General features: G+C 37.9%; 1 protein-coding gene across 1 annotated transcript in view; it reads right to left on the minus strand.

Moving 5' to 3' along the window:
* The window catches only part of AMMECR1 (AMMECR nuclear protein 1), a 72,343-nt gene that overhangs the window by 9,698 nt on the left and 35,794 nt on the right, over nt 1-26,851 (minus strand). The window contains exon 3 of the mRNA XM_021547858.4: nt 6,836-6,950. Coding sequence (XP_021403533.3) covers nt 6,836-6,950 — 115 coding nt within the window. The remainder of the gene's footprint in view (nt 1-6,835; nt 6,951-26,851) is intronic.

Below are 26,851 nucleotides of genomic sequence, written 5' to 3' on the forward strand. Positions count from 1 at the left end.
TCAAAGCAGCAACTGAATGATCAAAGATCTGTCACACTATGGACTCGAGCCTGGAGCCTTCAAAATTTCTCCCCATGTATGAGGAGGAAACGGAAATATTACAAAGTACCCAGCCTCAAACTCCCACTTCTCTGCTACTAAGAACTATAAGGTGACAAAATGACAGCACGGAAACCAAGATTACTAATACCAAGGAGCTGGATGCAGATAAAAATCAAAATGCCAAAAATATTGGGAGAAAACAAAGAAGGAGGCTGGACACCTTTTCAGGGCATTGTTTAAGGCTCCTGTTTTCAGGTTACAATAATTCTATGGAGAGTACCTGCACTGGGATCAGGCCATAAAAGATACTCCATTGCCAGAAGGTTTTCAGTTGCTTTTGAATTCTGTGCACAAACACAAAGCATTATTAGATGGACATTTTTATGCCCACATAACCAAGATGTTATTTCCATTTGAATCCTAACACTGCACGTGAAAATGAGTCAATGTTTTAAAAGGGTATCACGTTGTTTGGTGTGCATATCCTTGCAGACACAAATTTAATGAAAAAATGCTGTAACATCTTCTCCACTGACAATTTACTTACTTTACTGTAACTGTAGGGCAGTAAGAAAACAAATAAGGAATATTTACAAAGCTCTACCACTTCTTCAATTAACATATTTGCTTATATTAAGACTTTAATTTTTAAACTTTTCGTTCTTTATATATGATCTAAACAGGGGAAATGGGAGGAAGAGTCCTTTGTGGCTGGCCGTGGTCACAACCATTCTTCCCTATGAATCTAACATTGTTCATAAATAGGAAAAATGTAACTTTGTGACTAACAAATTTAATTCACTGCAACTTTTAACATGTTATTTCATTACCAAACATTCCTAAACCCCAACATTCATTACATGGATATATCCAATCATTAGAGAGACCAAATCTGTAAACTCAGAAGATACAATTGTAAGCCCAAAGGCCTGAATGCAAAATGAAATTATGTTAGAAGCTGAAAGCAGCCTACAGAGTTTATGCCCAAACCAGTAAGCTAGTAAGGTTCTGCAGCTGGTGATTTTGTAACTGTGTATATTCAGTACTAAGTTTAAATATTTCCAAGGTTTGCACACCTTTAAATCCTGCAGAATATGAGACTCTAAATGCTACACAAGTGTTTTGCATAATAGTGACCACGCAATATTCATGAACAGCTAACCAGGAGCACTAGTGATGTACTGAAATATGATGCAACATTCAAGTTGCATCACTGCTCTGGGTGTTTCCCATTAACCATTTTAATGGATTTTTAGGCCCATGTCTGCAGAAAAAGGGATGTAGAGCAGGGGAGAATCTCATAGCATCCTGTGGAGGATGAATTCCAACTGCACAGCTGAGCAGGACAAACAGCTTTTCATTGTTCAATTCCAGCTAGAAGGCTTGAGTTAACTAAATGGAAGCCACACACAAGCAAAGTAAAAATGATCCACACTAAGACTGTCACGGGCAGAGTGTGGAATTTATTTTCCTTAAGAGAGTGGTGTTCAACTGATGCAAACTTCTGTGAGATTTCCCAAAACAGCCCTCTCCAAGATGGGAGGTAAGGGCTGGGTCTGTGGATGGCATTATGCTACCAGGATCAGCACACACCTTCCTACACAGCCTCAGGTCTGCTTCTCAGACTAAAAATACTGATAAACTACAGGCAGCACTCTGTAGAACAACAGCATCTGTCTGTGAAGTTTAGAAAAACAAATCAATCTTGTGCACATAGAGCTGGAGTTCTGCCTTGCCTATTACCATTCATTAGGGAAATTACTGCCTATAGGTAGCCTGTGGAGCTGAAAAGGGGCTGCTTCAGCCTCCCACGTGGAAAGGAACCAGTTTAAATTGTTGCTATTGCGAGAGGAAAGCAAGATAAGGAGAAAGACTTAGGCAGAAAACAACCTCTGACAATAGAAATATTTCTATGGAGTTTCACAGCATGAAATACTGTGTCCTATATAAGCAGTACTTGTAGATATAAACTTTCTGATCAGTTGTGTAAGTGGCCAGAGGCCACCTAAAATTAGGTTCTGTGACAATATCAATTACATTAATAGACCTTTCATTACATCTAAGGATTGCATTAAACTGCATTATTTTACTTATGAAATGACCTTTATAAAACTTCAGACTTTGTTGTGTATTTAAACACATTCATATTCATTTATACATTTTTTTTAATGAATTCTTTATTCCAATACACCTTGGGATGAGGGAAAACATGTACATGCCACATTTATTGTTCTGTCAAGTGCCTATGGCACTAACCAGATTACTGCCTACAATACTTCTCTCTTTATCTAAGAAAATATGGTTCCAAAGCCCCCTCTGACACCAAAGCTGAAGCAACTCTCCTGATGGACTGTTCTGCCCCAAGGCTCCAAAAACTGTTCGTTAATTTGTTCCTCTTAGACTGAATCTCCAACCATACTGAGAGGAAGAAATAACATTATTCTCATTAGACTGTCCACAGGGAATTTGGATAAGTACCTGAACATCAGGCCTTGTTGACATTTAAGTTTCTGTGGACTCCACTGTGGAGTAAATTATCATCCAAATAATGGTTGTTTGGTTATATCTACTGCACTGAACTCTGTAAGCTAGTTGCATGCAATCACCACTAATTAAAAATAAATTAATTGTAAAACAGCTGTTCAGAAATACATTAAAGCAAATAAAGAGCCCGTTACAGAGAATACACATGGAATGCTCCAGAGCTGGAGCAGTACAACACCCCCTTGGTGTCAGGAACAAGCATCTGCCTGTTGCTTATGTCACTCACTTTCTGGGGTCTCCAGCACCCCAGACCTGATGCACAGCCCCTGCCCACATGGCAGTGGCACTGTGACACCCTGCTCTGGGTTAGGGACAGCCCTGTCTCTGCAGCAACCTAGAAAAAAGGTTTCTTCCTTTTTTCCCAACAAAAAAAGCTGGCCTGGAACTTACACAGTATTCCTTGTGATACCACAGAACAGTATCTTTTCCCTTTATTTACATGACTAATACATGGAAACAGCTCTACACAAATGTTTTGGAAATTAAAACCTTCAGATTAAGTGACTATTGCTACTTTCTTGAAGCTGATCCTACTTGGCATTAGCTCAATTCCACAGCTTTTTAGCCCCACATTTTCAGCAAATATGCTGGCTTCTTTCTGACCATCTTTAGTAGCATCTAAACACTATATTCGGATTTAACAACAGAAGCAAAAGACTCCTCAGGAGGTTTGTTCTCTACTTCATGTCAAGCATAATCATTCATTTACATACATGGAATTGCTGAATGTTGTCCAAAGAGAATAACATATTGAGATCCAGACTTTCTTCTCAGTTATACAGAACAGAAGAGAGAGCCACTGGTGTCGCTGCACTTGCAGGCAGGAAAGAACTTCCACAATGCTTGTATATACCCACTTTGTCAACAATGAAAAGCTGCCTTTAAGTCAACATTATTGGCTACAACTATTTCAGCTAATATTTAAACCAGTGCACACAGGTTAAAGGCCTTTTGAATCAAGACAGCACACACAATTCTGCAGATTGTATTTTACTGAAGAACAGCAACTTTGGGGCAAAGAGCTCTCTCAAGGTATTTTAAGGAAGAGCTACTGCTCAAGTCTAGTCAAAAAGTTCTTTGTTATAATTACAAACAATTGCAATACTTTAGGATCTTCTAATAAAAAATGAGGAGATGATCTGAATCAGCAGGTCTGAATTAGTTTACGGAGGGAAGGAATGACTGCTGTCAACAGCACATGCTTAAAAATAAATGGTCATTATGACTTGTCTTGTAACTAGTCCTTTGCTGTCTGCTCATTAATAAAAGAGCAGTAGTATCATCAAAAAACCCGACATTTTTGAGTTTTTCATGCTGTCCATTTCTCTGAGGTGGAAAGGCTGTGCAACTGTTCAACTCCATCCCAGCAGCAACTGGACCACAGTGCACTGTCATGGGCTCTGTGAAGCAGAACTGGAGGTGCAGCTCTTACACTCCCAGTGCTCCTTTCAAAGCCTTGTATCTGTTCAGCACTGAAATTCAGACAAAATCACAGCTATGTAAGAATGCTAAGTTGTATTTTAGGAAGCATCCTTGTGAACATGGTATTGAAGTGGTCCTTTAAAGATGTGTACTTTCCCCTAATTACTTTTATAAAAGATAAAAATGCAGTCATTTGAGAAGTCATGTGGGAACAACAGTGATTTCACACCAATCTCCTGTTTACTTGATGGAAAAGGGTCTCACACTGCTTTTTGCAGCTGAAATGTTCACTTATTTTGCTTGGGAAGGTAATTACTTAATGTGAGAAAACATCCACCACTTCAGCACAGAGAAGACACTCCTGAGCTGTCTCCAGACAGCTTCACTCCTGACTTCAGATGACATTGTCTCTAAGTCCCTCAGAGCACTGAGTTGTCTGAATTGGCAATTTTGAAATACTGTGACCTGTGTCAGCAAATTGCTGACCTGGCTCCCACAAGATCATCAGTAATACTCCTACAAAAGCAGGGGCTCCTAACTAGGCTGATGTTTTTCAGGATACCAGCATGACAGGAGATGAAAGATGCACAGTCTCTCTTTACATCATACTCTAGACATCCTGAAATGTCCTTCTGCCATTAATACTGCATAACTGCAACTCCCTTGAAAGACACATGGGTGACATAAGCTATCTCACTGCCAGGCACACACAGTGATGAATCACTCCTTTAAAGACTAACAACCACAAATTTTATAATCTCATATTTATATATCACCGCCCTCCTCTGGGTCCTTTTGCATGGAAACCTAGTTTGTGACAATTTCTTAGAATTGTAGGAATCTATGAAGGGTTTTAACAACTCCTCATTAGAAAACCTTAAATTAAATAGGAGAGACCAACTAAGCAACACAAGGCCTTTTATATTTTTGACCCCTGCATTCTTCCCTTGTAAGTCAGGGCTTTCCAGTAAGAACAACTGTAAGAATCCATAAAATCAATCAGAATTCACTAAGTTCTGCATTATGCTTACTTACACTGTTGTTAAAGTCTCACAAATTCTGCAGCAAAATATATAGAAAGGGCATAGAAAGTAAAAGCCTCCCTTTTTCATATTACCTATGAATCAATATTAGTTATGAATCAGGACTCACCCCAGGAACAAAGCTAAAACCAGTCTTTGCAAGGGAAAGTGGATTTTTGAACTCAGGCTTTGCTTTCAGCTTTTCCTTAAGGATGAACACTTGGGTCATTTTAGACATTTATTATTGACACAATAAAACAACACCTAATAATAATTATAGACTACGGCATGCAAAGAGCTGAATGCTATTTCATTATGCATGTTAAATTTTCTGAGTGTATTAATAGTCTGATTTTTAATAAATTATAATAAATGAAATTAAAAACATCACAGTGCTGGCTATCAGAAGTCAACCTAATAGAGAAGAAAAATTCTATGATTTTGATTTCTAGCTTTAGTACTAATAGTTACTAGTTTGATTACTTGAAAACACTGTTTAAAGTGTCAAATGGCTCTGTAAAAGCCTCTTGTTGAGAATGCAGACAGTTTCTGCTAACATTTATTTTTGGTTTGATATTACATTAAAAAATGGGTATTTCTGATTATGGTGAAAATGCTCATAAGCCCGAAAGAAAACCTGGATTCATCTCAATGCAGAGTTACATAGCAGAAAGTAAGAAGCCCTTGTTACCATGAGTGAACAGGAAACACATCTTTGTCAATTTTCAGCTACTGTAAAATCTGTAATGCTGAGGTTACTGCTGATACCCTCCTTCTGAGACAGCAGGGCCTGTTATGGTTCTAACAAGTGCAATTGTTATTGAATGTACTTTTTTTATCTCTAAATACACAGAAAGCCTCTTTTTCTCCTAGGAAGTTCTAAATATTTAGCCAGGCTAAGTTATTATTAAAGGCAAATACTGTAGCTTTTGTGGTGTCGGCATTATAATGTCTGCTATTCTATGACAATGTCAAAATTTTTCTTACGTCCACTCAAAAATAGATTCAAAGAGGAATGAGGAATGCAACATGATGACCGAGATGAGGAGTTCATATTAAGTCAAGTACCTTGTTTTCTGCAAGCATCTAATGCTAAATAATTTGGGGAAAAGAACATTACAGACTAACACTTCCATCAGTATACGCTGTCATACACACGTCAGCATCTGCTTTTTAATCTCTTTTATGCTGCTGTTCCAAGAGGATGCATGCAGGTTTCCTAGAACCTGGCAATTAGAATAGATTCAGTTCCATGCGTAAGCAGCGTGAGAGCAATGATTTACGTGGCCTCACTACACAAAGGCTTTGGGAGGTCTGTGCAGGACACTCTGAAAGTAAAGGAGGTTTGGGAGAAGATGAATGTCTCTACAAGCTAAACGAAGCAGCTTGTTCTGGGACTGCAATTTTGTGCAGTACTTGTTTCTAGAAGTATACATCAGACCATTAACTTCCATACTGGAATCCCTTTCCAGAGTCAAGGGACTGATCTACCAGGTAGATGCTGCCAATGAGGCCTCAGAACACACTTGCTCAGACAACACTTGTCTTGATGGAGTCTTAGACATCAAGACAACTATGCAGACCACTCCGAGTGCCTTCGTGAGCAAAACCACAACTTTATTCCCCTTGCACAGTTCAGACTCTTCAAGTGGCAAAAGTTTTATCAAAAAGTGTCTTTTGAATCCATGCACATAACCATGTGTAGAGTGCAAAACAGTGACAGCTACACTAATACATGCAGATCATTTAAAGTGTTACTTCAGCTACAGATGTTCATTTTCATGAAAGATATCTGACATTCTTACCTCCCAATCCATGTAGTCACACACATCTTCGAAGTTAGTGAGTAGAGACACTGAGCAGAAAAGCCGTGGCAGCTCATCCCTCGTCATTGGGGGGAAACGACTATCTTTAAGGGCACTGTTGAAGACAAAACAGAATTTCAAAGGATTTATTTTTTTTTTAAATTTCAATCTGAGGAGTATAAAGGAGAAAAAAAAAATCCTGATAAAATGATGACCAGTTTGATTACCCAGTCACCAGTGTAACTCTGATCAACATTCCCAACTTTTTCCTTAGACATTTGTTTTTGGCTCTTGGCTGGCCAATCAGATGATGTTCTGAGGGTCATTCCTTCCTGAGCTGATTTTGCTACTGTGACAATCTTATTATTACAGCAGCAGAAAGCTTTTGAAAAAAAGTTACAAAAGCAATAGCTCTTCTGCTTGCAACTTGTAAACTCCTTTCAAAAAGGATTAAACTTCTCAACACAAAGTGAAGGGGGAACTTCTATAGCTGGCAGTGATCAAACACTTAATACAGTAATCAAATTGTAGAATTTAATTATTCAGTGGAAAAAAAAATCCAAACAAGCAGAATATTCTCTAAAAAAGACTAATATTCATGCTTACTAGCAAAGGTGAATATAAAAAGGTGAAAACATCCAAGGGATCTACAGACCTGTAAATCTACAGGGCTTGAGGAGGTTCTGCAAAGCAGATGCCATGATTAGTAACAGGGAAGCTTGCAAGGAGCTAATCCATGGATGACGTACCATTCTACAGACAAACACACCTACTGGGGTAAAATCCACACCGAGGGAGCTGCCTGCACACAGGCCAGCACGCCTGGAAACACACAGCAAGCAGTGCCACGAGTAAGAACACTTGTAAAAACCTACTTGCATAAATTTGGTTAAGAACCAGTTAAATTGGCAAAGGGAAGGTTAATGTGAGGATGGCATCTCAATCTTTTATTCTCTTAAGCTTTGAAATAAGATGTGAATATAAACATGCTCATCTCCAACAAAAACAGTGATCTGCTAACTGAGCTTTTGGATGAGTACAGAGAATTTAGGAGACTTACTGAAATACTCCCAAGTTTTCATGTCTCATTGTTTCATCTAACAATTAGATTGTTCTTAACAGTTTTATTTGGCCTAGAGCCAGTGGGTGCACCTTAGCTGATAAAATCACAGCTATGGCCATGGTGTTAGAATAATGGCTGCAGGCTCTGCACCAGAATTCACTGTTTTTTATCAAGAGTAACAGAACTTCATTACAGCAGACTACATAACAACACGTGAGGAAAAAAACCACAACATGTAAAGTTTAACTAAAGGAAATCATCATATACATAACCAGAAATAGTTTCCCATCAAAAACTAATACCATAAACTGAAGAGCTAAAGTAGAACCTATGTTTTTCTGGGGTGGGGGGAAGGCAAATTTTTTGTTGCAGATATTACAAAACACAACACAGTATTGAAATTCAGATTCCAAAGTCCTTTTCTACACAGGCCTGTGAAGAACTGAGAACACTAAAGAGATTTAAAACATAAGGTCTATGGTATTTAACTAATGACCTCCACTAAAGATGTATCAAAAGCAGGTAATGCTGATGGGATTTTCCAGGCTAGATTTGAAACTGCTGGAGCCAGGCAGAGTTACCATTCTCTGCTCTCTGGTGTTCAGAGTAACATCAGAGATAACTCCTATAGCCACAGCATACCAACAACATCCCAAAATACCAGTAACCTAATTGAGCTTTCAAATACCCCACATGGGGAAAATAAATAAACGTATGTATGTAAAGGGAGGACACTCAGAACATGGGGACAGCTCAAACCAAAAGTCTATCTAGTTTTAAGTCTATCTAGTAGTAAGTCTTTACCAACAGCAGTTAGCAAAATGAGTGAGTACAAGAACACGGTCACAGTAAATGTCCAGGGGTACCTTCCCAGAATATTCTCCAGGAATCCAGTTATTTATAGCTTAGGTATTTTGAGTCAGAGATGGGATCACTGTACTTGAAAGCTCTTCTCAATTTTATTTTGTAAATTCATGTATACACACTTATGTTACCCCCCTTTTTAATAAAAAATTATTATTGGAACCCCTAATCCTCTTTGAATACATTGCTACTACAGGCTTGCTTATTTGCAGATGGCTCATTTTCCTGAGGTCTCTTGCATCTCTGTCACATAACCAATCTATGTGAACACCCTACTGCGAAGCACCCAGACAGACAAGCATTATTTTATCAAGGAACAAGAAATTCAGTTATCCCTACAAACAACTGTATGCATAGATACTGCTAATATCACTTTAAATCTGCTTCTTGAAATTTCTGCAACCCTCTTAACCAAGCAAAACACTTCCCATATTGCAATAATTTAAAACCTTCAAAATATTTTTTTTTTGCACAACTTGGTACTAGGAGTTTGTCTTTGAATTCCAATTCCTATAGCTGCCAAAACCTACTGTAAATTTCAACTTTTTGAGGCAAAGGTTGTTTGTGTGCTGTAGACAAAGGTAGCAGTAGAAGTCTCCAGCAAATTCCCACTCACTGAAGATCTGCTGTACTGGCACTGCTAGATTGCAAAGAATCTGTAATTTAACATTCTTCAAGTTGTGCAGAAACAAACCTCAGCCCATGCTTGTGTAAGCCATATCCCACAGAACTATAGAATATCCTAAGTTGGAAGGGACCCATAAGGATCATCAACTCCTGATCAGCTACTCCACTTAAATGCTGTGCTAATGATTTAAAACAAGATGAGCAAAACCATGATATATTTAAATATTGATAAAAAGCTGAGATATGAAACCTTCAGGTGAGCAGTGGGAGCAGGAGGGCACACAAAGGTGAAAAAGCCTCAGACACACAAAGGTAGCCAAGTGGTTCAGCTGCAGTGAAAGCAGTGCCCTGCAGTGACCAGCACATGCTGAGCACCAAGCTCAGCTGGCCCACTCCATTCTTCAGCCAGGACACTGGCACAAATACCTTGTCTTCATGTAACCTCCTCATGAGAACTAAAATACTGCTATCAAATGATAGAGTGATATCAATTATAACTAACTCCTGCTGAACTGCCAGGTGCTAGCCCATCTGTACAGCATGCTGGATGGTTTCTCCTCGACACCTCCACAGCTACTGACACTGGTGCACAGACCCTGTCTCCAAACTCCTGCTGCTGGAGGTAAGTGAGAAGCCAGCAGAGTAAGACCAGAGATTTGAGTAACAGCCTTTGACACTACTGTGACAACTCTACACAGATATTGCTGTGATTTTATTCCTACTTTGCCTTTCTTCAGACCTTATCTATCTTTCAAAATAGCTCACCTCTGTTGTTTTGTAAGTAAAACCTAAATTTACCTGGAGAAACTTGTGTTGACAATCAGGAACTGGAATAAAACCTACTGAAGGGAAATGCCAACAAGAGAGCATATACTGATTAGCTACACATGAAATTTTGTTAGGAGCCACTGTCTCCTAACAAAATTTATGAAACAAAAGTTTTATCAGGTGCCAGCTTCAGAAGAACTACCTGAAAACTCTGTAACCTTTTCCTAATGAGTTTGGACATCACATACTACTTTAAAAACCAAGATCTGTTTTATTGTGCTCTATATTACAGTTAGAATACCAGTCATCTTCTCAATCATTCTATTGCTACTGCCATGGTCCAAACTCTACGGTAAGTTCCAGATACCTTTGCAAAGCCTAAAAGCACACCAGCTTTGCAAAACCTCTTCACAGATGAACTGCTTTCATTTATGCATTTCCCAATGCCCGATTAGCAGGAGACGTACTGCATCAGACATGCTTCCCTTCAGAACTCAGCCATTGCCCTTGAGTTTAAACTTCATCTCTGTGGGTAGTGAATAAATCACCATCTATGACTGTTCTGAGGGTGCCAGTGGAACAAGTGGATGGTGCCCAGCAGTTCCTCAAGGGCAGCTTCCACGTTATACAAGTCTCAGCTCTCCATGCTTGGCAGACTGGCATCAATCTCAGAATTGTCAGCAGATGTCAACACTTAGTCAGCAAGGAAAAAAATCCTTGCATGAGCTTTTACTTTTGCCATTCCTGCTCTGGGAAGAAACAGTTTCTACAGGCAGCAGTTTAGCCCTCACCAACCAATTCACACACTGTACAAACATCCATGGATGGAAATGCAGACCTAGGCCTCCCCTGACATGTCACTGCACTTGCCATGTGCCTCCTGGTAACCAACTCCCAGCGAGCAGAGAACAAGACAAGGCAATGCTTGCTTTCCTCAAAACCTCGTCACTGGTCTGAACTCAGAATAAAAAATCACCATGTAACTGTGGGTCATCAACATTCTTATCTGGCACAGGAGAATCTGTACGTGGCTGTACTTTTGTAGCCTTAGAATTTGATTTTGCAGTTTTATTCAGTGCTGTATTTTTCTCTCAATTCTTCTGTTAGAAAAATGAATGAAATCTGACATATTAAATACCGAGTTTAAAAAATATTAACTCCACAATTTTTATGTTAAACTTAGAATTAAGGAAGGGTAAGTGGAAATAATCAGCAAAAGAAGTTGGAAAAATTAGGTGGAGTTCAAAACTACTTTTCAAGAAAAAGCCCAGTAATTGTAAAAGCATTTCCTAGGCCATCTGTTCTTTAGTCCTTCATACTCAGAAACAGATTACATATATTGCTGCTGACTAAATACAAGCACATAGTACTGAAGAGTTGAAAAGAGGCAGTGCCAAGCAAGTGGAATTCTAGCTGACTAAAAAAAGGGCATTCATTTTTCCACATAGAGTCTGCTCCATGTAAAAAGTGAAGCAAGGAAAGTCAGAATTGAGTGCTGTTCAAGGAAAACTATTTTTAGATACTAAATGCATGCACACATACACATGGCCTTTCTAGTTAAATATTTATGCAGTCCTGGATGTCCTAAGATCAAGTAATTGCCAGTTAGGAAAAAAGCCAAAACAAACTGTTACTCAACTATCAGTTTTTCTTCAGCTGAGCCATACTATACAACTCTCAGCTTTTCTTCACATGAAGTTTATTTGGCTATAGGAAATGTTTATCAGTAATTTCATTTTTCCAAGGACCACTCCTCTTTGTATGTGGGATATAAAAAAGCTTGCAAACACTTCAAAGACACTGGAAGTATAAAAAGATAAGGGAATTGTTTGAAGTATTTTGAGTTGCTGTGACAAACAGCATGATGATTTTAAAAAAAATTTATATTCCTTACATATTTATGTTCCTTAAGACTACATCTGGTTTCCTATAAAGTATCACTAGGGAAGCTCTTAAAACAACCTGAAATGATAGTATGTGCAGGTGAAGCAAAATGAAATACATTATTGTGTTCTCTATCCATAATTTCTGTAGGCTATAAAAATGCCTTAAAAGGAAAAGTCAGCATCAGTCTTTGAGAATCTAGGGCTCTTACATGTGATGTGGCAGATGGGTAACAAACAGTAGAACACAAATTAGGGAAATAAGTAGTAATGGAGTTTAATTACTCCGTTTAGAAATGCCACAAAATCCTTGTGATTAAATTAAAAAGATCCTTTAAAAAGTTTGATAGCATATAAGCATCAAAAATAGTAAAGAAGGATTTTGATTCAGATGAATGGTGGCATTAAATGAATTCAATTCCTAGTGGTCTACTCATTGTTATTTTACAACACACATTAAGAGTGAAATTTCCCACTAAAGCTCTTTTTTGGAGATTGTCACATCTACAGACCTATAGTGGACAGAGTTCAGATAAAACTAGATACTGTTCTGTACATTGCTGGAAATTACTTTGAGGGTTTAAACATGACACGGGAGGAGGAGATGCAAAGGAAGCTGTCAAACACTGGGCATGATGTAAGTCATACTCACTTTTATAGGAAGTGTGAATGAGGCAGAGACATTAAGTGACTCATGCAATTTAGGAGGCTTACACTGAGTCAGTGACAGAATTGAGAACAGAATCTAAGATCCCTGATTCCTAAAAGTCTACTTTTTGTGACAGCATCTTTTTCAGTCTGCTCAGCCTACCCTGTAGAAATGTAGCTCCTAAAAGCTTAATCAAACAGAACTGGTAACTAATAATCCAACTTAAAAATTAATTTCCCATTAATTTTTTAGTTCACTTTATTGCAATAAATTTTCTCTTAACCAGTTTCTGATATTGAACAGAGTCAAACCAAACCATAACTTTATGGCATCTAAACAATTCTTAAAATATAATCAGTAAACATATTAAAATTGGCTAAAGATCTTATTTTACAAACTATTACCCTCTTCTGATAAACAGTACTGTGGCACTACTTTCAGATGGTAGGGAAAATACTTAAATCCTACCAGCTCTTTATTTAGCTCAATAAGTGTAACCCAGAGATTTTCAAATTTTTTCACTGAGCCAACTAAGCTTAGTAGAATTACTACTACATTTGAATATATATTTAACAAAGAAATGGCCCTTCGTCTATGAATTCAGCCCAAAGGGCTGAGATATTGTACTTCAATTAATTCAAAACCTCCTTAAATTAATGAGTGGCAAACTCACTGGATTTTAGGGAACAGTGAAGAAAAGACAACAGCAAGAAGCACTTGGTGTCAGGGTTTCAGAACGAGAAAAAAAGACAGTATTTACTGTTCCATTACTAGGTCACTGAGCAGTGAAGTTAGTTCAGATTGTTACTTTTTCATTCAGTAACTTCAAGAGGAAGAAATTAAGGAACACTTAAGCAGACCACCAGTATTTTCCTAATGAAAATCAGCTCTCATAGCTCAGTTTGGCAGAGACCAGAGAAAGCCAACAGCTTCCAAGTCACGACATGCAATTAATTTTTAAGCCAGAAAAGCAGGGCAGAGTGTGCTCTACTTCAGAAGTAGAAATTATTATGAATACAATCCTCCTAGCTGTCAGCATAAGCCACCAGACAGCCCAACACAACCCACAGGTCAGCCTTCTACTGACTTTTATTTATGACCAGCAGAATTTTGCCAACTTAAATGGAGATTTCAAAGAGTAATTTAAACATAACGTCAAATCACTTGAACGCAAGCAAAAAACATTTATTTATGTTATTGCTCTTTTTTTGGGTCAGACTGGAAAAATTTCCAGGAAACAAAACAACTGTGAATGATGTGTTTTTCCTGAACCCTCCCTTACATTTAGGAGACAGAAAGGGAAAGAACAACATTTATACTTCCTGCACATTATGTTGCCAAACGGTAGTCAGAGGATAAAAAAAGAAATGCACACTTGTTGTGTGGCACAGAAGTACATCTCTGAAGTTCTCAGCTGATTTTATCAGCACAGTGCACCAGGTAACAGTAACAGCATTCCAGGTGGGACAAATCTGATCTGTCATTCTGGCTCTTGAATAAATTTATTTATATTTTTTACTCCACAAAAGTGAAATATCCCGATCTGCCTGAAATCAGATATGCAACTTAAGAGGAAGAAGGAAAAACCTGCTGCTCTATTTTAGACAGTTATTTTAGCTTTGAAAAAATACCATTCCTTTTAAGACAAATCAGAGCACATATATAAATTAAGCATTTAGAAAACCTCATCAAAAAAGGAAACCTATGTTGGCTACATAAGACAATCTCTATTTTAGACAGCAGCAGCTCTGGAAATAAGCTGTCTGTATGTTCTCCTTATTTAAAGACTTCAAGAATATTTTTATGTACACACATGTATTGTGGAAACCAGACCCACAATTAAAAATCAAACTATACTGGTGTTGCTGGTAAGCTTCTGGGCCCTTGCTTTTCCATAAAAAAGTCCACCAGCTGTATAAATCAAAAGAAGCCCTTACAGAGTATTTCTAGGAATACTTAAAATTTCCAGACAAATCCTTATCTGACTTCTTATTCTGGCTACACGGTACAGATCCAGTCCAGAGCACACACGAAGGACTGACAAGGTCTGAGATGCTGCTCAAGGACTCTGCAGTCACTGTCAGTGCCTGTTAAGACACACAGCTCATGTGCACCTGGTCCAGTGACCATGGGCTGAAACTCCTCGGGGTTTCACTACTGCTGGCTCCTCAGTTGGGTCTGGCAGCCCTGGGTACATAGCAGATGAAAACTCCAACTCCTCACTGACTCACCATCACAAAATTTCTTTTAAGAAAAGAAAGCTCATGAGCATGAAGCTCTAAAAACCAACACTCCCATAAATTCAGGGCTTTTTAGCAGAAAGAAACACATGTGTTCTTTCTACTGCTCTGACAGTTATCCAGAGAAATATTCTACCATGCTGGATTCTTCCAAAGAAACCTAGTTCATCATTATGCCACGATGATGTTACACTGTGTGGACATGATGCCTGAAATAAATTTCTCTTTCATTCTGCCATAAATTATCAGGGAAACAACAAAGGCTTATATGGAGAGGTTCTTAAAGTTTAGGAGAATTCTGTTATGGACTTCAAGTGGAAAAGTATGGTCATAGAAGTCACAGCACTTGCAACCTGCTCCCATCGTAAAGTTCAGTTAAAACTAAGAAGATCCACAAAGTGATATTGTATGTTCCTGATTACATCCATAAGGAGTCAAGTTGCTATGGCTTTAACTTCCTTCTTCCTGAAACCAGAAATCTTCTACTATAGTGCTTCTGTGGTTCTAAAGGACTTACTGACCTTTCAAAAGGCCAAATAAGGTAAAGAGTCCATCTTTCTCCCAGTTCTAGTCCTACAGGGCATGAGGCATCATTTTGCATTACTATACAATATACCCTATTACATCAGAAAAAATCAGAATCTTCAATTATGTTAACTTCAAGATACAGCAAAGCTTCAGTAACGGCTCAGAGCTACACCCTGACAGAGGTGTGCTAAATCCAAAATTTTCCCGTCACACAGAGCAGTGAGAGAGGGGCTTAGAGCACACAACAGCCCAGAGTGAGCAGTTACTGTGCATTTGCCCAGGTGCAGGTAGAGAGCTGCAACTGCTTGTTCCATCCACTCCATCCTGCAGGGACAGCACGAGGCTGTTTGGGACACCCACTGCCCCACAGCTGCCTGCACTGGGATTGCTGAGCACAGACCCCAAACATCTGACTACAAGGGAACATCAGGTCAGCAGCTGCATACAGGAGTTTCTTCATAGCGGGCAGCTTCTTCTCTGCCTTTTCCTGTATTGTCCCTCACCTGTCCCTGCATCATACATCCTGCTGGAATAAATGACAATGGAATTCAAAAACGCATGACAGTTTGTGTCATAAACATTCAGGAAGCTGAAAGGTGTCAATTTCCACAGAAATGTCTTGGTTTGCTACATAAAAGCTAAATCCACAGCACTTAAAACATTCTCCCTGCATAACACAGTAGGCTTGTCGCAGTGATTCCAGATGCTTGTTTAAAAACTGAGCAACACTGACCAGGGTTTGGTGTGTAGGTTTTTGTTTGGTGAATACATGATAACAGACCAGTCAGAAAACTCTAATTGAGCTCCAACTGGACTAAATTATAATGTCACTAAAAGGCTTTCCAGCAGATGGCAAAGTTTAGATAATGAACAAAAATGAACTGCTCAATTACACTTAGAACCACACAGCTTGAACAACATTAACCACTTAAATCTCTAGGAACATAAAAAGAAATCTCTAGAATTCTTTACATCTCTAGTACATCTCTCAATACTGACCTAAGAACATTATTTTACCCCGAAACAGATACTGAAGTCAAGACAAAAATCTCTGAGGCCACATAATAGCTGAGTTCAACTCTCATTTAAGCAATTCACAAGATACTGCTCCCCCTCTAAAGCTGCATTCAAGCCATAATTTTACAAAATAACAAATTAATGAGGTATTTTTAATTCATTATGAACTTTGAAAAGACCTCATCTTAAGTACAGACAAAAACATTTCTAAATGTGTCAGCAAAGTATTTATATATAAATACATGAAGATAATTTAAACATTTACATCTTCAAATTTCTGCAGCTTGTAAAAAAGAGGGTATTTTTTAATTATGCTGCTGAGATTCTAGAACAAAAGAATACTTCATTTTCTCAGCATTTCTTATCTCACCAGAAACACTGCATTTTTAATCAAAATATGATAGTTGAATTTTTATTGCTCAGTTTCAGTACTGTTTGCCACAAACACTGAAACTGTTTTATGATCAGGACTTTGAAATCACAGAGATGGACAAATTAAATATGTACAATCAGGTTAAACATAAGGAAAGCAAAAGGTATGGTAGATTATGTAGTAAATCAATTCAGAAGGACAAATATTGCATAATCACAGAATAGCTCTGGAAGAGACCCTAAAGAGCATTTAATTCCAACCCCCTGCTGTGGGCAGGGACACCTTCCACCAGACCAGGTTGCTCAATTGTGTTTGCTTATGTGAGGTGTTGCAGTAAATGGTTCACAGAAAAATATTAAGACAAGAAAATACGCTGAAATATGAAGGTATTAGCAAATATAGTCTGTGAAATAAAAGGTGACAGGATCCAGTCTTGAAATCTTCAAACACATAAACTGAGAATAACCAAAGGTCCACACTGCCTTACAGACTGGAATACAACTATTCAAAATACAGAACACAGAATAATATCCTGGCTTGTTTCCCAAATGTGTTCCATCAGTATCACAACTCAGCTTGGATTATGTTCAAACCAACTGGTTTTTAGCTAAACACAATCTCTTACACATCCTGCAAGTACATCTGCAGAGAGTTGCAGATCTGAGTGCTGCCAGTGTAGAGGATGACAAATGAGCTCACAGCATCTTACTAATCATGTGTTTTTATAAATACAGTAAAAGATAGGCACAAGATGAGTCCCTTGTGGCATATCACACGTAACAAGCCCTCAGGGAAAGAAATGGTCCCTCCATACTTCATGAGACTTTTGGTTTCTAGGCACTTGCTCCCACTATCATGAAACTATTCTAGAATGCAGCCATCAGAATTGCTGCATCAACACAATTTAATTCCTATTTAAGGCAACAAAAAGGCTTTTTTTCTGTTCATTTTGTACGTGTACAGGTTTTTATTTCATGTATGAATCCCATTAGCAGATCAAGCTAGGAACAGAGTATGTTTTAGATACAAAAACACATTTTATATATCTGGAAGGTTTGCTTCCTGAATTTCCTTCCCTGTATCTTCCACACACAAAGAAGTTGTCTGTAAGCCATCTTCTTATTCTCCTTTTAGCAACTCTGCCACTTCTCTCTCACTCATGAGAGCGGGTCACGATTTCATCTTTTTATTCTTTCCAGATTCCTGTCACAATTCTGTCTACTTGGGGTGGCATGTTCTGTACCACCTGCAACCCACTCAGCTTACAGAACTGCCTGGATGGGGCACTCACAAACCACTCGTACCTAAGGTCAAGATGCCCAAGCAACAGAACTTTTGCAAGCTCAGCTAAACAGTACATTCAGTTCCAAGTCTGCCAGCTGTCACTCTGTATGTTTTTCACTCTAAACCAGGTTTTGAGTAGCAAATAAAAACAGCTGAATTAGAATGAAAAGGGAAGTTCTGAAGTGAAGAAAAGGCAAAAGGTTAGGCTACATCTATCCATAGCCTCAATCTTAACTCAAGTATTCAAGGAATGCATTTAAATCAACAGCATTATATACATTTGAAAAGTCTGCTTATGAATTAGGTATTTTAAATCATATCTTCTTAGAGAAACTACAGGCCAAATTCTTCTGCCTTTGAAGGTAGCAGAGTTTTGCCATTTACTGCAGTAAAGCCTAAACCAGGAAAGTACTGTTCTGTCCATGTGTCTATTCAGCTTTTAACTACCACAAACATCTTGCATTGCCACATATGTTTAACTATGGGACTTGTACCAAGACCAACTGAAGCCCAGCTATTCAATGTTAAATAAGGATACAGTGGGAACACACAAAAAATTGATTTAGTCATAATTGCACCATTAGATATACAATTCAACACATCTATCTAAAGTGGCTAATATCTAAATAGAAATAGATTATCACCTTTTTAAAAAGCAACTCATGAAATGTTTCACCTCCTGAATGTCAGGAATGCTTTAGTCAAACACAGACTTGTGAAATCATATGTAACAGCTCTTGGAAATTCACATTTTTGGGGAAAGAACCCCCAAACATGCATTGCAGACTTCCACAAACCTGAAGAGGGTTTTCTGAGCAACAAACCAGAAAGTCACCCTTTCTGTGACTGAAAAAGCTGAGCACACAAAGAGGGGTGGCCCTGGCAAACGAGGCTGAATGCAGTGCAGAGACCTCCACAGACAAAGCACAGCTGCTGCTCTTTGCAATGAGGGATTAGCAGTCTAGGTCAAAGAAAAAAAGCCTCTCTGTAGCTAAGTGAGCAAACTGCAGAATGCATCCTCAGCACAGATGAGAAAAGGCCAGCTAACCAGCTTGCAAATTGTGCAGAAGTTTCTGGAACAGAAACAAAACCACCATCAGTTTCTTGACAGAGCATGTAAAATATTTCTGGTGAAAAGCAGTGATGCCCTGCTGTAGAACTGAGGTTACAATGACCTCTCAATTACTTTAAAATTATATTTCTCCTTTTCCTTCTTTGAGTTCACTTATATAACAAGCATTTTTAATTCATGGCCAAATGAACACATTACATGTGGGGCTTTAACAACAATACCTGGAAGTAACTGGCCTAGAGATAACACAAGCAGCTCTTTTAACTCTAGTTAAACAAGAACTTAAGCTGTTAAATGCATATACATAGGGACACAGAACTTTTTTTTTCCATACAGACAAATCTCTTTCAACGTTTGTACAATTGAGGCATAATATATATTTTTACTTTACATGGACACTTCAGTTAAATGGGATGTAAGCCAATATTTGAAGAAAATACTTGCTTAACCTTTTATTACATACTATCTATATTTTTATTCTACATCATTCATTTTAGCAACATTAAAATAAAGAAATGAAGAGTCTCTTGAAGTAAGAAATACTGTTTGAATGTACCAGTGTAAATGCATTTCTAATCTGCCTTTTATTTATCAATAAAACACTGAGAATGTTACTCACAATTAGGCTGGTATCTAAAGTATCAAATTGATTGCATGGTACAAGAAGCTTGACACCTATTTCATTGTGTGGTATTACAGAAGTCATAAAATTACTTGAACTAGAAGTACCAGAAAGTTGTACTGTTCAAAAAAAACCCCAGGAGCTTTTCTTCTTTTCCCCTGTAAAATCAAAACTAAGGGAATTCAAATGAACTGAAAAATTCAGTAAAAATAAAAAGTCACCTTTCGTTGCTGCTAATAGTTTGCAATACCTGATTTCATACACAGACTTAAACCACAACTGTAGTAATTGCCAGGATCACAAAGGACTCTTTTACTGAAGCTGGGGTTGTAGCTTCTGACAGATGAGAAGTTCTCAGAGCTGTGCCCAGGCTCAGCAAAGCACTTCTTAACATCTGCACCAGTTCCCCAAGTTCTTGTGGGAGTTATTTATATACTTCACTTCTCCAACCTGAGAGACTGCTTGCCTGACAACTGACCCTTTAATGCAAGTAATCTGCACTAAGAAATAAAGATTATGCCATTGCACTGGAACAGGGAACCTAAATTTAAGCATGTGAGCTGACACTTTGTAAGCCTACGTATTATATTTATGACATAGGCACATGTCACCATTCCCCCACAGAAAATATCCCTGCTTGACGAACTGAGTGTTACCAGTCCTACAGAAATTTGTACTGATGGCCAAAAAAAGCTTTTCTCCACCATGATCAAAAGCTATTCTCCACATGTAAATTACAACTATATTTAGAAAAGTTTTAATTAAAAGTTGAAAACTCAAAAGTAGGAATTTTGGAGATTAGAAATATTTTTTGGTTATACAACAAATATTCCGAAATAATGGTTTGTTTACATACTTTCACAGCAGTAGATGCTTTGTGAACTGCATCAACACACAGTTATTTACAGAGCTAAAAAAAAATCAAAGTACATTCAGTTTGTTTCTAAAATAAAGGCTATCACAAATATACACTCATTTAGAGTGTATATAGCACTCCATACATTTTTCTAAGGGGTACAGTTGAAAATTGCAGAATCTGAAAAGTGCATCTGCAATTCAAAGAAAAGAGACAAACCTGAAGTGCTTCTGTTTCTAATATTATATTTTTAAATTAATGTTAGAAAAGAAAAACCTGGTTATTTTCAGGTAAGTATATATACCCCCTACAATGAACTGGAGATGAACTGGGGTAAAACTCCAGTCACTTGTAAACGATGAAATTCAAGAAGTCTTTCAAGACTTTCCTGTGTGTTGTTTCTCCCTCCCCACTCTGAGGTCACTTGCTCACAAATATACACATGATACAAGTTGAAATAGTGTGGAGTAATTGGGCCTCTAAGACTTTAGGACTACCTCAGAAATGTGTTTAACTTCAGATGTCTTCAGACATTCTTCAGCATTTCTATGGCTGCCTGTGCTCCAGCAGTGGATAGGCTATTTCTTCTTCTTCCAAGAGCTTTTCCACCATCTTAATTGCACAGCTCTTGTAAAGGACATAACTTCTTTCTTCCTGGTGTCAACAGGAACAAATTTTAGAAACCGGTATCTGTCAGTTCTATTAAAAAAATTCCAGAATACACTGCTACAGTTTACAAGAGCATTCTAACTCTCATTAATCTGATCTAAGGAAAATTGTACAAAACCCATTTCAAAAGCTTCAACACCTTTGTATTAAAGTGAACAGGGATAACAAGGGCTTTTGGAGCCCAGTTCCCCACACCCAGATTGTGCTATTTCTTCTTTATAGTCTTAAAAGGAAGCATCAGAAAACACCTAAATGGAGGAGGTGCTGACAGACTGAAAACTTTAATAGAGACTCCTTTCCCACAGTGCCTCCCACACAAAGCTGCAGAGTTTAAAGATTTTAACAGCTTGTAAGCATGAGACAATTCATTTTCCTGTGACCTTGCCTAATCTCTACTAACTGGTATTGAAATATCAGATTTCAGTAAAAAACAGTTCATGAGCCGAAGTGTACTTCTTCTGGGCAAGCTATGTAATATACCACAGCTGCACCTCAATTCCCAGACTGTCTCATATTTAGTACATATAAGCACTGGCCAGTTTGTGCAGTGGGATGTTTCACTACCCTCAGAAGAAAGTTGTGAAAAACATCCCTTGCTCTACATTAAAAGTTAACACCTGCTATGCTGAGAACAGCCAAAGGGGAAACCTCACCCAGAAGCAGGTTAATTGCTGTGCCAACTTTTTTATTTCTGTCCTGTTTCCAAATAGACAAATCCTTTCTTTACAGTATTAGTGCTCTGAGACATACTCCACCTATATCTCTGTCTGTTGTAAGCACAGTCCTATCTTGTATTCTGTAGCATTGGCCCATCAGCACATCTTTGTAACACTTCAGAAATCAGTAAGTCACCAAGAGTCTCAAAAGAAAGCAAATGTCATTATAAAAGATTTTTAGGCAATGTTTTGATAATGTTCTCCTTAAGATTATCATATAAAAAGATTAAAAAGTTGACTTAAACCCATGAAAGTACCAACAACTACCTGTACCAGTAAACAAGAAGTTACGGCAATACAGAGCATTGCTAGGAAAGCCAGAGTGGCCAGTTCCCCTACCTCCACCCTCCCTCCCAAACACTTCTGTTAAGTAACATCCAAAGACAAATAAGTATCTGACTTAGAACCAAACTCGTGTTTCAACTCAACTAGAACTCTGTCTTTGAACATAATTTTGTTCACATAATAGGAGACTGTGTGGGAAGAACATGAAATGCAAGCTCATCATGGGAAAGACTGGAGTGACAAATGACATGACTCCTCCCTGAAACCCATCTGGAAAGTCTGAGTAACTGCTGGATAGCACCAGTTCAATCAAATTTCAGCAACATCTGATTTATTCCCAATACCACAAGTTACATTAACAAATGAAAGTTATCTTGCTTGAGCATGTATTTTTCTAAGCATGCATTTTATAAAGGTACATTTTTGAAACTCCCAATTTTTAATGCATGTCTTTTAAATATAAGATAAGTAATTCAAATATAACCATTTCCTTAGTTACACCAAATTCTACTGCCAAGACCTTAAACTTATGACAGTAAGTTTAAGTCTCAGTAAAACCCCCTCTAAACTTCATTGAGCCATTTTATACAGATACAGCAATTTTGTAGTAAATTTAAATTATAAAATTTATTTTTCCTTGATTTTCAGATACCTTTCATAAACAGTCAACTCCAAAAGTAAGTTTACTCTACAAAACACAGTAATGCGTTCTCCTGTGCCAAAGCATTCATAGTCTATAATTCAGTTTTTCCAGCAAAACAGTAAAATGATTACCAATATTTGATAACCCTGGTTCTGTTGAAAAAGCTTTGGAAAAGCATTATTATGCTCTCCTCCTTTGATAAAGATAATAATCTAAGGACTGTCCTTCCATTTGTGGCATTTTCCTTTGCTTTCTTTCAAGCAGTGTTGCTAAGGAAACAGACTCATCTACCATTAGGTCCAAGGGTCTAGCAAGGTTTTTCTCAGGAATAATAGAGTAACAATTACAAAACCAGGTTTTTTGTTTTGATTGTTCTTAAATAAAGAAAAAAATTAAGGCAGAATCACTACATTCTCAACACATGCAATATGCAAAAAACATGTATTCCATAGGACATGCTCCTTTCTTCTAAACAAGATTTTCCTTCCTAACAAAAGGAGACACATTTAACTCATCATTAAAACAAAAAAATTGGGTTTTTTTTTACTTAAAGAGACAGTATGGTATCTAGCTTTGCCCTTGGAGAGAAGGCAGCAAACAGCTCTGTTAAACAACAGTTCCCTGAAGTAACAACCTGGCACTGTGGGCACAAAATCATTACAGACCTATTTACTGAACTGACTCACACAGAGTAACTAAGTCTGGCTCAATAAATTCAGATTTATATACTTTATTTGGACTTTCTGTTATTGTGGGTTTACACCACAAACCGTTTTACTAATAAACATATATTCCACTAGAACAGATCTTAGGATTTACACAAATTAAAGTGCTTGTTATTTGTAAAGTCAGTGTCTACAAGCAGACTCAAAGCAACTAGCTTTTATTGGCTTGGATAAAATTCAGAAATATGAACAGCTCCAAGTTTCAGTAAAAGCTCATCTATATACAGATGATATGGCAGGCAAATCCATGAGCCAGTACAAAATATCTATATGTTAAAATAATTTTGCCTCAATTTCAACAGAGGTAATCAGTAAATACTTCAAGATCACAGTGCTAATACCTTAAATACCTTTTATATTTTAACAAAAGCATTATTGAAAACAAAAAGGAGTTCTAAGATCCAACATTATTAATAACTCTGGTGGGGTCAGCCTCTTCTCCCAAACAGCAAGTGACAGGACAATAAAAAATAGCCTCAAGTTGCACCAAGCATCATTTAGACTGGCTATTAAGTAACACTTTTTCACCAATATTGAAACAGGCTGCCCAAACAAGGGGTGGAGTCTCCAACCCTAAAGGGACCTAGAAGCTATGTAGATGTAGCACTTGAAGACATTTTGCAATGTTGGGCTTGGTAGTGCCGTGTTAATGGTTGAACTTGATGACCTTAAAGGTGTTTTCCAATGTAAATAATTCTAGGATTCAATGTGACAGATCTGAGGAGTCCCAGCTGACAGCATGTAGGGCACTTTTGTTCTTAAAACCTAGTAGATTTTATCGGTTGAACCCTCCCTAAAAGTTTTCCCCTTCATGACTGCATCTTGCTGTTAAGTGGGAGGTAGGAGTTACTCATTGCAGAGGGTTACTGCCAGTGGCTTCTCACATGCTGTGGTACACAGTGGTTGTCTGTTCACTCAACTGGCCACAGAACCATGTTATGCACATATGGCCCTAAGCACCGCTTCTCACTTGGAGATCTGTGCCTCACTAAGGCAACCTTGAGAACTCAGAGGAGACCAGCAGGCACCAGCTTTTCACAGACACATGCAAATGGAAAGGAAGCTCCCTGACTCTAAAAACAGTATTAAACATAGAAGAACAGCATAACCCTGATGAGTTCAGGCTGTCATGAACCTACACTGCTCTCTGCAGAGTTTAATTACAAGTGTGATAATGTAAGCTTCATCTCACAATTATCAGGCATTTTTGCATTGATGGCTACCAGACAGTGTATTAGCAGAATTTTAAAAAGCCAACTTTCAGCAGTGGTATACTATAATCAAAGCCAAAAGCAAGAGAGCCTGCAAAGTATTATCAGTGGGCAACACAGAAGCAACAATATGCTGGGAAACATTATATGAAATATTATTTGCACAAATTAATTCAACCTATGACTTCTGTCACAGGTTAATGAATAACAAAGGCCAAAACAACTGTCAAAAACATGTAATTCCCCCAACTCTGCAGTTCAAAAAATTGCAGTCAGATGAATGAGTATGCTTTGCCCTGGATCAATGGTAATGACTACCTACACCCACAGCAACATCGCTTGGTGGTAAAGGCTTTGGGAAGTTATGGGACTGATTACAGGGTGAGAGTAGTAAACTCAAGTGAATACACAAAGGAAGTTGTCCTGTCTTACTAAAACTTGTCACTAGTCTTTAGCAAGTATGGCTAGCATCAATCTAAATGTGATCAGTTCTTAAATATTCTTCAACTTCACCCCTTAAATTGGCTTGCTGTACTACTATCTTACAGTTGGATGGTAACATTTGGAAGAGGAATAAAGGGTTAGTGTTTTTGACAGAGAGGTCAGGCAGGCAGCATTGACTCTTGAAATTGCTGACAAGGACAGAGCAGTGCCAAATCCTCATATAGAATGTACACCCAAATTCAGTTATGAGAAAGTTGGGTCATAGGTTTCATTTCCTTCCATCTCGTGCTTCTCATCCCAAGCTTCTCTTTGTTTTTTTTTTCTTGATCAGCCACATCTAAGCTGAGTGTCTGACAAGCAGTCCTATTTCCCTCAGGTGGAGTAATAAGTAGAACACACAACAAAAAAAACCTGATTACATCATATAGTTAGCAGAGACAGGCCTATTAGTTAAAGGAAGGTAGGTTAAACCCAGTTTTCAGCCATTATGTTAATACACTTAAGCCTTGGAGTCCTCCAGTTTTTCTTGACCACTTTCTTCTGGGACAGCAGACTCTGCTGTGGAATATCTCCCTTCACCTGCCTGCTCTCTACCATCTCCCTCCCCAGATACATATTCTAGCCTTGATGGGCTAAACCAACATAAAGTTAAAAATTTATGCACCTATACTTTTACATCCAATAGGCATAAAATATTACTTCAAATTCTATTAAATAGATTAAAAACTAAAACAAAGAACTGAAACAATTTTGTAGTATCTCAAGTGCATAAAAGCAGGAGTTTAAAACTTCAGTGCCAAAACCTAAGTCTTACTGCTGTAGAGAATACATGAAAAAGTAATTTATCAACCTGTTATGAAATTCTTTGGTAACCTGCTTCCAAGTTCAGAGTATTTTCTTGAAGGAGCTGTAAAACATAAGGTATTTTTCATAATCTGGATTGGTTTATTTTTATGCATTCAGGTGGGATAATCAATTTAACACATTCAGTCAAAAAGGACTATTTTAGCCATGGTAAAATTTCTTCATTCTAAAGTGTAACATTCAACACTGTAGAACATTTGGACATGGTTTGCCTCCTAGTAAAATGAAATACAAATCACCAAGTCTGAATCCCTTCGTAAAGTTCTGTAGAAGATTTTAATAATACACATCCTTTCTCCTGTGTTTCACTGATATAACTGCAGAGAAAATGGAATTTAACACATAGATTTTATAAGGAATGCAGTAATAGCTTTTTTAACTATGGGTATTCTCATGCCTCCTCAGAACTTATGCAGATGCATCCAATTAACAATGAATCATTCCACATAAATTTCCTGTTTAGAACATACTGGCAATATCAGCACAACCTACAGAGCTCAAAACGGTCACAGATCACCACCATTTTTGGTTCCAGACCCAAAAAAGTGTAGAGTGGGGGTGTCCCAAGAAAGAAATTGTTCACTCCAGATTCCTAGATAAACTATCATTATGC

The sequence above is a fragment of the Lonchura striata genome, chromosome 4A (assembly GCF_050655825.1).
Source record: "Lonchura striata isolate lonStrDom1 chromosome 4A, ASM5065582v1, whole genome shotgun sequence".
In the NCBI taxonomy this organism is placed as follows: domain Eukaryota; kingdom Metazoa; phylum Chordata; class Aves; order Passeriformes; family Estrildidae; genus Lonchura; species Lonchura striata.